Here is a 10,791-nt window from a genome sequence, read left to right as displayed (position 1 = left end):
ATGCTTGCCAAACTTCCTTGTCATTTTTATCCAAATATCATTTTTGGACACAGACTTTTAGATTTAAAATTCTCCTTAGTAAGCATCTAGAGACATCATTTGACAGATGAGCCCACTGAGGCCAGAGAGCTATGAGGACTCACCTATGGTCACAAAGTCAGGGCCAGTCTAGCCAGGGCTACAACCCCAGACAGACGCCTGAGACCCCATGCGAGGGGCACGCCTCTCATGGCAATGAACCTTTCCAAGGTGACTCAGGTCATCCCCGCGAGCAATGTTTCACTAGCCTGCTGCAGTGTCATGATGCCTCAAGGCCCTCTGCACTTACCCCTCCTCTAAAGGGTCCCTTTTGTGCTGTACTTTTATCATTTCTGTCCTGATCGTCACATTATTTTTACTGAACCTTCCTCCCTGACTGAATGCTGATTATCATCCCTTGCTGCTTTCAATGGACTACAAACAGAAGACACTTTCTAGCTTTTCAATCTGTATTTCCCAAGTCTGGGAAGCTAATTAAACAAACTCATTAGAATCATGTATAAATGAAAAACAAACACTGGCTGAGCAATGGACAGGCTGTAAACACACTGAGGCAGCCACTGATTGTCACCATAGCTGTATCCCCAACACTCAGCACAGTATCAAGCACAAGACAGACCCTCAATAAACATCTGTTGAGTGAATAAGTACATGAATCAAAGACTAGCTTTCAGGTGAGTTAAGGGCAAGGCCTGCGCTATTGCATGACATGTGGTCTAAGGTGTCAAGTTGAGCCACAGATGGTGCAGTTTCCGGCATCAATGTCCTGACCCCCCACCCCCACCCCGGATCGCCTTGAGTTGTCCGTCCAGAGCCCTTCTTCCCCACCACTGGTTAGCACCACCCCCATGCTCCCTCCTGGTCCCACTCTCTTTGCACGGCTAGTGAAGGAGGGAACTAACATCACTGAGCATTTGCTGAGTGTCAGCACTGTCCGGGTGACCTTCACGTGTGACTTCATTCCATCCTCAATCCTATGAGGAAAGTACTATGTACCCCATTTTGCAGCAGAGGAGCCTGAGACCTGGGACATTAAGCAACTCGCCCAAAGATCTCCCTGTAAGTGGATGAGGCTAGAACAGTGCCAGGCACAGACTGGGTGCTTGATACAAGCGAGAATGTCAGCCATGTCCAGCCGTACCAAAGCTGGAATGCTCTTCACCGTACCCAGTGGCCCACCATTGAGAGGAGGAATTTCGGACAATGGGAAGAATGTGGGTCTCCTGTGGATCCCTGGAGGTTGATAGACATGAAGCAGGAAGAGTAGAGACCCTATCAAAAGGAGCTCTGGTTCCAGTTCGGGGGGCTGTCCCTGCCCTGTCCTAAGAGACATGCAGGAGCTACCAGAGGGAACAGTAAATGTCCCTGGAGGCTGGGGAGCTTGGATTCCTGCCAAAGCAAATGCATCTGCTCCCTGGGTAATTCCTATTGGGACTTCCCACCTTCACCTCAAGTCCCCTGGGTGAACTCAACCAAAGGTCTCTGCGTAAAAGTGAGGCCAGGTGCCCGCCTCTTGGAACACCATGCAGCAGACAGACAGGAAACACAAATCTCCCCCTAATGGGAGTCAAGACTGTCACACTTGGTGAAAGGGCCTCTGTGTGCCCTCTCTCCTCCCAGAGCTGAACCCAGCCAGGGAGGGAGGGGCCCTGACCTGTCATTTGTACCACACATCATATGCTCCCAATCTAGGCTGTCATCCTCGAGCAGCACAGAGTCCAGGGACAAGGTCAGAACATGACCCACCTATTGTCGAAATTCAGCCCCTGTTCACTGGTGCCGGATTAAACCTCCCTGGTGGCTCTGCTCTAGGAGACAGAGTTTTGGGTGAAGTAGAAAGAAATAGCATTATTGCTTTGCCAGGCAAAGGGGGCCACAGTGGGCTAATTCCCCCAAAACTGTGTGTCCCACCCTGGAGCGGGTAGTGAGGAGTCTTACAGTGTTCAAGGAGCAGGGTGTGATCAGCTTGTGGACATTCCTCTGATTAGTTGGTGGTGAGGTTATCAGGAGTCAGCATCATCAACCTTCCAGCTGGTCTGGGGTCTCCGTGCTTGTGGGCAGCATACAGTTAACTTCTCCCACCTGGTGGTGGTTTCAGTATCTGCAAAACAGCTCAAAGGACTTGGCTCAGAATATTATCTATAGTCTTTGAGGAAGAACTAGAGGTCCTTGACTTTGTTTCATGGCTAAAGTATAATTATTTTGTGTTGCTTGACTGTTTTCCTTTCTTTCTGCATTTTCTCACTTTTCTGATTAAATTGATTCTTTGACTACAGTTTTTCTACAGACAAAAGGCAGGTGGAGGACATGGGTGGGGATCTGTTCCGGGAAGACCTCATAGGGTCCTGCTCAGTTACACTCCGAGGGGAAGCCTTGGCTCTGCCTGGTTGGCCAAATAACGTTGCCAAGTCCCTCAGGCTCTCTGAGCCACAGATCTCCTTCCCGAAAGGGGGGCTAATGACAGCACCCCATGGATTGTTTTGCTTATGGAATAAGATTAGCAATGTCTCCCAACGAGCCCCCAAAGCACCATGTACTCTGGCACCCTTATCCTCTCACGCCCTGCAACCTCTATGCTGATGTCCGTACTTCCATTTTACCCTTTGCCTAGAATGCCTTCAGCCTACTTCAGGGCTTAGCAAATCCCACTCCTTTCTCAAGGCTCTGCTGAGGCAGCAGCTCCTCTCTCATGGTGCTTTCAATCAACCCCTGCCCACCCACCCTTCCTGCCAGTCCGGGCACCCTCCCTTCTGCTCTCTCTCAGCAATTCAATTCAACGTCAACTACTATGTGGCAGGCACGTGCTGGGCAACAGCTGCACAAATATGACCCCCACACATGTTCCCTGCCCTCCCGGAGCTTCTGGGTGCCTGGACGAGAGATACAGTTGAACAGGCAATGCCCATACAGAGGAAGCACTTCTGCCAACCCTGGGGCATGGGGAAGGGGTGCCAGACCCAGGCTTAGGGCTCAGTGAAGGCCTCCCGCTGTAGGATGACTCAGCGGAGGCCCGGAGATGACTAGGAGGGAGCTGGTGAGTGAAAGGGGCCAGGAACCATGTTCAGACAGAGGGAACATTGTTCATGTCCCTCATCAGAGCACCTGGCAGGCTTTAGTGTAACTACGGGTTCCCAGATCTGTCACCCTTTCTGAGCCGTGAGCTCCAACAGGCTAATAAGTTATTCTCTTGCTCTTTGTAGCCCTGGCTCTAATCCCAGTGCCTGGCTTCGAGTGGGGAATGTGTCCGATCAATGATGGCCAATTGATGAATGCACAACAGCAAACAATCCCTGGGGAGTCAATGCCTGGCTCCGTGATGCCTGCAAAATGCAGGAGGTCAGAGGAGGCTGAGGTCACAGAGGGTGGGAACGCAGCGAAACTGAGGCAGGGGCTGAGCCTCAAGATTGGGAGATGCTTTCTGCAGCTAGAAGTACTGACTGAACAAGCAAAACCTTCAGGAAGGGTTTCTCAAATTTGGAACTAGGCCCTTTGATTATTAACAACTGAACAAACGAGCTCTTACTAGGGAAAGATGTCAAGTCCCCCGCTTGGGTTCAAAAGCATACTTCCACTTGTCCAGAAGAAAGGAGATTTGGCTTAGAAGCAGACTGTGTGGGAAAAAAAAAAAAAAAAAAAACCTTGTGGTTTTATTTCATTGCAAGCTCGGCACGGTCCCAAAGTGAGGTTTTCTATGAGGCACAGCTCACACAACCCGATTCATACCCCACTCTACCTGGCCCAGCACATCTGGAACACACACCTGGAGCCCCTGGGGTCAGGACACTACACTGCAAGGAGAGTACCAAGCGGGCAGTGGGGATGGAGAGGGGCAGGTGAAGGACTAGGACCTCTGCCAGAGAACGGGAGGCTTACTGGGTCCAGGATAGCCATGATGGGATCCCGGGAGGGCCATCACAGGGCAGGAAGGCGAAGGCTCCAAAGAGCGATGGGCCGTCATGTGAGGGGCAGGAAACATTGGTTCTGAGCAGGAGGAATGCCTTGACCTGTGGATTACTCATAGATGGGATGGGTTCCCTGGAGGATGGTCTGCAGCTGTGGGCTGAGGAGATTCCTGCCCAAGAGACAAGTGGGGCTACCCCACAGAGCAAAGACCACTGGACTTGGAGTCATGTGATATGATGCATATGAAAGAACCTGGTAAATTGCAAAGCCCTTTGGAAATATAGGGGCTGCTGTATTATTTCCTGTAAAGATCCCTTTCCTGAACTGTACCTGGGCACTAGAGGCTAAGCCTGTCCCTCCCTTCTTGAGGAGGCTCCCAGGCCCCCTGACCTGATCCTCCCAGCACCGACACCCATCCACCCACCCCGTTCACCCCACCCCCAAAGAAGCACACATCTGCAACAACACAGGCAGTGACTCTCTAGCCCTCCATAAGCTGCAGGCAGAGTGCAGCTTCCAGACCTTAGCTCAACCATACTTCAGAGGCTCACAACATGGGAGGTGAGGAAACTTGAGCCCAGAGGCACTTGTGCAAAGCAAGGAGGCAGCATAGCGGTCCACCCCTCCCTCAGCTCCCTGTCTGGGCACTGGCCTTTGGGGAAGCCCACTTGGGTTGACTGTAGAGGAATCTCAGCCACCAACTCAACACACCAGCTTCAAAACATACCACCACCTCCCAAGGCCTCAGTTTCCCCTCTGTAAATGGGAGTGTTGCTCTCTTTGGATAAGCCCCACGTTTCCATGCCCTTCGTGCACTAGAGTGCCGCAGTGGGGTCAGGCAGTCCTGAGGTTGAACGTCAGCTTTGCCTCATCCTAGCTGTGTGACCTCAGGCCTCAAACTCTCTGTGCCTTGGTTTATAACATGTAACCCGGGCATAACTCTGCTTACCTCTAGGATCATTTGTGAGCACTAAAAGAGATACCACCAGGAACTTGCTCAACACAGAGCTGCACAGTAAGTGCCTTTATTATTGTCACCATCTGGGGCGGGGGGGGGGTCTTGGGACTGTACTGTAACCACGGGATCCCAGGGCTTTTCTGCAGCAGGGCAAGTTTTGATGGGAAAGAGGTTGGGGTCACTGGGTCTGTAAGTGAGGTGGGACCACCCTGAGTGAGGCAAATAGTCCCAGGGAAATGGGGGGAGAGTCCAGGCACCTACAAAGTCACGGGAATCAAAGTCCCAAGAGATGCCCCTCGAGTCCTGGGGTGGGTTTCCAGACCCCCCCCCTCCCCACGCCCGAGGGCAGGGAGGGCGCTTCCCGAGTCCTGAGGTTTCCAGGCCCCCCGAGGGCGCGGGCAGGGTTGCCGCACGCCGCCTGCCTCTCGCCCGCCCGCAGGTGCGCCGGCGCAGCGCTGGTCCATGAAGGTGCCGGCTGAGGTGAGTGCGGCGGCGGGCGAGGCGGCAGTGCTGCCCTGCACCTTCACGCACCCGCACCGCCACTACGACGGGCCGCTCACGGCCATCTGGCGCGCGGGCGAGCCGTACACGGGCCCGCAGGTGTTCCGGTGCGCGGCGGCGCGGAGCAGCGAGCTCTGCCAGACGGCGCTCAGCCTGCACGGCCGCTTCCGGCTGCTCGGCAACCCGCGCCGCAATGACCTGTCGCTGCGCGTCGACCGCCTCGCGCTGGCCGACGACGGCCGCTACTTCTGCCGCGTCGAGTTCGCCGGCGACGTCCACGATCGCTACGAGAGCCGCCACGGCGTCCGGCTCCGCGTGACCGGTGAGCGCGCCGCCCGCCTCCCCGCCGCGTCCGAGGGCTCCCTAGGGCTCCCTAGGTGCTCCCTAGGGCGTCCGAGGGCTCCCTAGCTCTGTGCTGGGATCGGAAGGGGTACAACAGGCACACGCCTTTCTCTAGAGCAGGGGCTCTCACACCTGGCGATGGCTACGGGCCACCCGGGAAGTTGTTAAAAATGCCGCCGAATCCTGGCCCCAGGAAGGGCTGGGGGCAGGGGCCTGGGTTGGGCATTGTAATGAAGCTCGTAGAGAGTGAATATGCCCGAACAGCTCTCAGACTAGGGGGGAGAAAAACGAGGAACGGTCAACTTAAATATGGCAAGGACTGCAGTGGGCTGTTTGCACAGAGGGGGTGCACAGGGAGCCCACCAAGTGCCCGGCACTTCTCTAGACCCTGTGGTATAAAGATGTGGGAACCAGGATCCTAGAGCCGTGGTTCTCAACCCTGGCTGAGCATTAGAATGACCTAAGGAGCTTTGTAAAAATCCCGGAGCCCCCCTGTGGGGGACCCAGGCGTTCTGGGTTGAGTTTGACGCTACCAAGAACCTCCCATGTGCCCTTGGGCTGGCTGGGCCGCCTCTCTGAGTGCATTTCAGTTTCTTCGCCCTTGTCCGCCCCAGTCCCACAGTCCCACCGATTCAGTGAATCGTCTCAAGTCTAGGTCTTGGTGAGGCTGTCTGGGAGTGGGAGGTGCCCTTCAAATCACCCCAGCAGACTGCCCCCAATCTTGTGCTACGATTGTGCTACGTGTGCTACAATAGTAACGACGTTTAGAGAGCACTTGCCCAGGCACCCCACTTGTCAAATCTTCTCAACAGCCCCGATGTAAGTGATCCTCATTTTACACGTGAAGAAACTAAGGCACAGAGCGGCGGAATAACTTGCCTAAGGTCACACTGGTACTGGGACCCAGGCATCGTGGCGCCCGAGCGCCTCTTCCTTCCTCTCCGTATCACCCCCCCCCCACCCCGCCCCGCCCCGGCTCCCTTCTCCAACCCTCTGGGCCAAGGGGACGGGGAGGGCTGCCCCTTGCCCTTGCCTTTCCCTTTGCCTGCCGCTGCTCTGACCGCACTTCGCTTCCTCCCGCTCCTCCTCGGCCGTCGCCCGCAGCCGCCCCGCGGATCGTCAACATCTCGGTGCTGCCCGGCCCGGCGCACACCTTCCACGCGCTCTGCACGGCTGAAGGGGAGCCGCCGCCCGCCCTCGCCTGGTCCGGCCCGGCCCTGGGCAACGGCTCGGCCGCCGTGCCGAGCCCAGGTCAAGATCACGGCCACCAGGTGACCGCCGAGCTGCCCGCGCTGGCCCACGACGGCCGCTACACGTGCGCGGCCTCCAACAGCCTGGGCCGCGCCGAAGCCAGTGTCTACTTGTTCCGTTTCCACGGCGCCTCCGGGGCCTCGGCAATCGCCCTCCCGCTCGGCGCGCTTGGCCTCAAGGTGCTGCTGCTGCTCGGCGTTCTGGCCGCCCGCGCCGCCGCCCGCCGCCGCCTAGGTGGGTGCGCCCCAGGCCAGGGTGGGTGCGAGGGGCGGCCGGGGCCCTCCTCCAGGCTGACCACCTGGCATGACACAAGCGAAACATCACTTACGCACCTGTGCATCATCTCACTTTCCTCTCCCTGCATCAAGCCCAGGAGGTGGTAACCGGCGTGAGTCCATTTTACAATCAGGAAGCTGAGGCCAGAGAGGTTAGGGAACTTGCCTCTAGCCTAGAGTCACAGAGATATAGACCCAGGCGATATAGCTCTGAGCCCACCTCTTTACCAGCACCCCATAAATGACTCATCCGGAAGGGTTCCGACCACACACAGGCTTTCCCAAATAGCACCATTTCATTCGGTCAGCTACTATGTGCGGCATAGGTGCTGGGAACACAGAGGTGAATACGACATGGTTCCCTGATGAATGCGTGCTGAGCAGTAAGCAGATAATTGCAGTCTGCAGAGAGAAGTGCTACCAGCCCACGTACTACGGAAGCCCAGAGAGTGTGGGCCTCTCTCTGATGGGGCATCCAGACGGGGGCCGGGAGGGAAGGCTTTACACAAGTAAGGCGAGGCTAAATCAAAAGCTATAAGCAGGTGTGAGCTAGGAAAACAAGGAGCTAATAGTACTCCTAGCAGACGGAACAGCATGTATAAAAGAGTGGAAGCTCGAACTAGCAGGCCGTCTTCAGAAAGCTGCCGTCACCCCTCCCTACTGTCACTAAGCTGGATGGGAAATTTGCTCTGTGCCCCAGAGAGGAGGCTTCCCAGAGCCTCTCAGACCACCCAGGTGAGTAGCACCAGCCTCAAACTCTCCTGGGATGAAATCCAAAATTTGTCACAGTTGCTCTGGCTACCATCTTTGCTGGGGCCACACTGGCTTTCTGGCAGCGTCTTCAAACCCAGCAAGCATTCTGTGCTTCAGGGGCCTCAGAGAAGCAGGTCTTCCTGTTAAGTCCGCTCCTCACTCCCTGTCTTCCCCGGTAACTCAGCATCTTTCAGGTCACTTCTTCCCATCCTGCTGGCTAGCTGTTCCCTCCAGACCACTCTCCACAGTGGGGCGGGATGGACAGCGGGGCTTGTAGCCCAGTGGGTACCACGGAGATTCATGCCTCCTCTCTCTCTGTCCCTCACACAGAGTACCCAGTCACCCAGGATGCCTCACCGCGGTAAGTAAGCTAGCCCAGCCCCACCCTGCCCCACTCTAGTCCCCCCCCCCCGGCCAAGGGGTGCAGGCTTCTCATGGAGGGCAGCCTGAGAAGGAAGAATGGGCAAAGGGCTGGGGCTGGGGTCCCAGCCCTGATCAGGGTCCAGGCCCTCCCTGCAGCCTTCCCCCCTACTTCAGTCCACCAAGCCTGGCAGCCAGACCGGGCCACGCTGACCTGCTCCCCACGTTCCCAGCACTGTGGCCTCTCAGTGAGACTGTGGGCCTCACACTGGCCTATCTTCTGGACCAGCTGCCTGGTGTCCGTGGTGCTGAAGGGTCATTTTTCTGGGTCTGCCTTATCTCTGCACCTAGCTGTGATCCCTGGAGGCTGTGTTTCCTCTCATAGTGCCCAGCATTCTAGAACAGATCCACCCAAAAGCCACCATTAGGCAGTCATTCTCCCAGACACCCTGCTGAAGGCTTTGCAAGCAAAATGTCATTAGAGGTTCTGAGGGCTTGGTTGAAGGCTCACAGACTCAGCTAGGAAGCATTGACCTTGCCCCCTCTTGGTGTCTGTCCAAGTGAAGGCCTGTGTAGAAGAAGAAAGAATCCAATTCCAAGACCTTGTGCGAGATGCTTGGGGGAGGCGGGCAGGGGATGACAGCCTTTTCTAGGACCCTTTACACAAGCCCGGGCACTCCCATAGCTCCGTTCCCACCTGTGCCTGGGGGCTGGAAGAGCCACATTACCAGCCCAGGCCCCTCTCTGCAGCTGCTCGCTCAGCGATCCCCAAATTCTGAAATACCTGTGCAAAGTCCCTCTTCTTTGCTAACTTACTACCCCACCAGGGCACCTAATCAGAAAGCTGGCGGTTGTTCAAATATCTGTTGAGTACCTACCACGTACTGGGTACTGTTTGGGATGCTAAAAGTACAGCAAAAATCCTCCACCTCAGAGAACTCACACCTTAACATGGAGAATTTTAATAAACATATAAACAAGAGATCTTAGATTGTAAAATAAGAGCTGTGGGAAAAAAAAAAAGTGGACAAGGCGATGGAGTAAAGCCCCAGGAGAGGGAGGTGCCACTGGGCTGTGGCTGCTTTAGACCAGCATGTCCTCTCTGAGGACACTGAGGAGACCTGAGGCAGGTGCTCGATGGGCAGGCAGGGGTGATGGGGCGACCCAGGAGGAAAAGGCTCTAGAAAGGCTCACGCGTGACCCAGGAAGAGGGCACGGAGGACAGGCAGGCTGTGGGATTTATTCGGAGTGCGATGGGAGGTCAGTGAATGGTTTAAGCAGACGAGTGGCCCCATCTGAACAGGAGTGGAGGCCAGGAGACCTGTGAGGGCTGTTGACCAAGGCTGCAGCTGGCTAGGTTGCTTGGCTGAAGGTGGCAATAGAGAGGGCGGGGAGATAGGGCAGACAGAGGCAGGGATGGCCAGAGTGGGCAGCACAAGCAAGGGAGGGAGCCAGCAGGTCTGGAGCTGGCACCCTGGGTGCCACCTACTGAGCTGAAGATGGGGGCGTGGTGTGTGGTGAGGATCACACGAGCTCTGTGGACTGTTTATGTTTGAGAGGCCATGAGGATGTCCCGGAAGTCAGGAAAGCTGTTAGGGTTAGCAGGAGGCCCGGCCCGGAGGTCAGGACCCCAGAGATGGTTTTTGAAGCCACAGATGAGATCCCTTTGAGAAGACAGAGACTCTGGGATGCTGTCACCCAGGTGGTCCCCTCCCTGGTCTGCAAGTTCTGCCGCTGCCCTGCCTCCAACCTTCGGTTAGTCTCCAGGCCTTGTTGGATGCAGGCCCCCAAAGCCCCTCTCGTCCCTCCTTCCGCCCCTTCCTGGGCTGTGGTTTGGGCAGTCAGAGACCCCTCCTGTTTGGGTGGTCAGCCAACTTTCTCCTGTCCACAGGCCACAAGCTCAGGAGTCCAATTATGAAAATTTGAGCCAGATGAGTCCTCAGGGCCCACCAGCAGCCGTGTGTTCACCTTGAGGAGCCCATTGGCCACCGGCATCCCCTGGACACCATGAGGAATGAAGGCCAACATGTGGCTTGGCTGGGATGGCCCTTCCTGGCTCCCAGGCACCTTGGCAGCCCTAGCCTGGTGGTGCCCTGAGGTCGGGACCCTACTCACAGAGGCTCAGAGGTCTCCTATGTGGACTTCTGTCTCCAAGCCCCAGAGATATTTCTGTCAACGGGGCAGCATTTTGCGTGCGCGCGCATGTGTGTGTGTGTGTGTGTGTGTGTGTGTGTGCCCGCACTCGCCCATGAGCCCAGGTGACACTTCTGCAAAGCTCGTCTTGCCTTTGCTTACCTAGAACACCATAGTAAAGCAGGCAGGACCCTGGTCAGAGGGGTCTCCAGGCCCAGGCTCCATCCTCGTTCTGTCACCGACTTGCTGTGTGGACCAAGGCACTTTTTTCAATTC

The 10,791-nt window shown here is 56.1% G+C and overlaps 1 protein-coding gene across 1 annotated transcript; it reads left to right on the top strand.

The window, feature by feature from the left end:
• Positions 1–1,157: 1,157 nt before the first annotated feature.
• SIGLEC15 (sialic acid binding Ig like lectin 15) lies at positions 1,158–10,355 on the top strand. Its single transcript, XM_061169230.1, has 6 exons — positions 1,158–1,253; positions 4,888–4,957; positions 5,340–5,723; positions 6,848–7,228; positions 8,353–8,383; positions 10,274–10,355. The coding sequence occupies exons 1-6, from the start codon at positions 1,158–1,160 to the stop codon at positions 10,353–10,355; spliced, it is 1,044 nt and encodes a 347-aa protein (XP_061025213.1).
• Positions 10,356–10,791: the final 436 nt, after the last annotated feature.

This window comes from Eubalaena glacialis, chromosome 15 (assembly GCF_028564815.1).
Source record: "Eubalaena glacialis isolate mEubGla1 chromosome 15, mEubGla1.1.hap2.+ XY, whole genome shotgun sequence".
Taxonomy (NCBI): domain Eukaryota; kingdom Metazoa; phylum Chordata; class Mammalia; order Artiodactyla; family Balaenidae; genus Eubalaena; species Eubalaena glacialis.
The sequence above is the reverse complement of the archived record's forward strand: the minus strand, read 5'-3'. Positions and strand labels throughout refer to the sequence as shown.

Excerpts from the sequence above, each read along its gene's own strand:
- SIGLEC15 (XM_061169230.1), top strand. The coding sequence starts at position 1,158 with ATGTCAGCCATGTCCAGCCGTACCAAAGCTGGAATGCTCTTCACCGTA. Across the intron at positions 5,724-6,847 it reads CGTCCGGCTCCGCGTGACCG|CCGCCCCGCGGATCGTCAAC; the intron begins GTGAGCGCGCCG and ends CGTCGCCCGCAG. Across the intron at positions 7,229-8,352 it reads CGCCGCCCGCCGCCGCCTAG|AGTACCCAGTCACCCAGGAT; the intron begins GTGGGTGCGCCC and ends TCCCTCACACAG.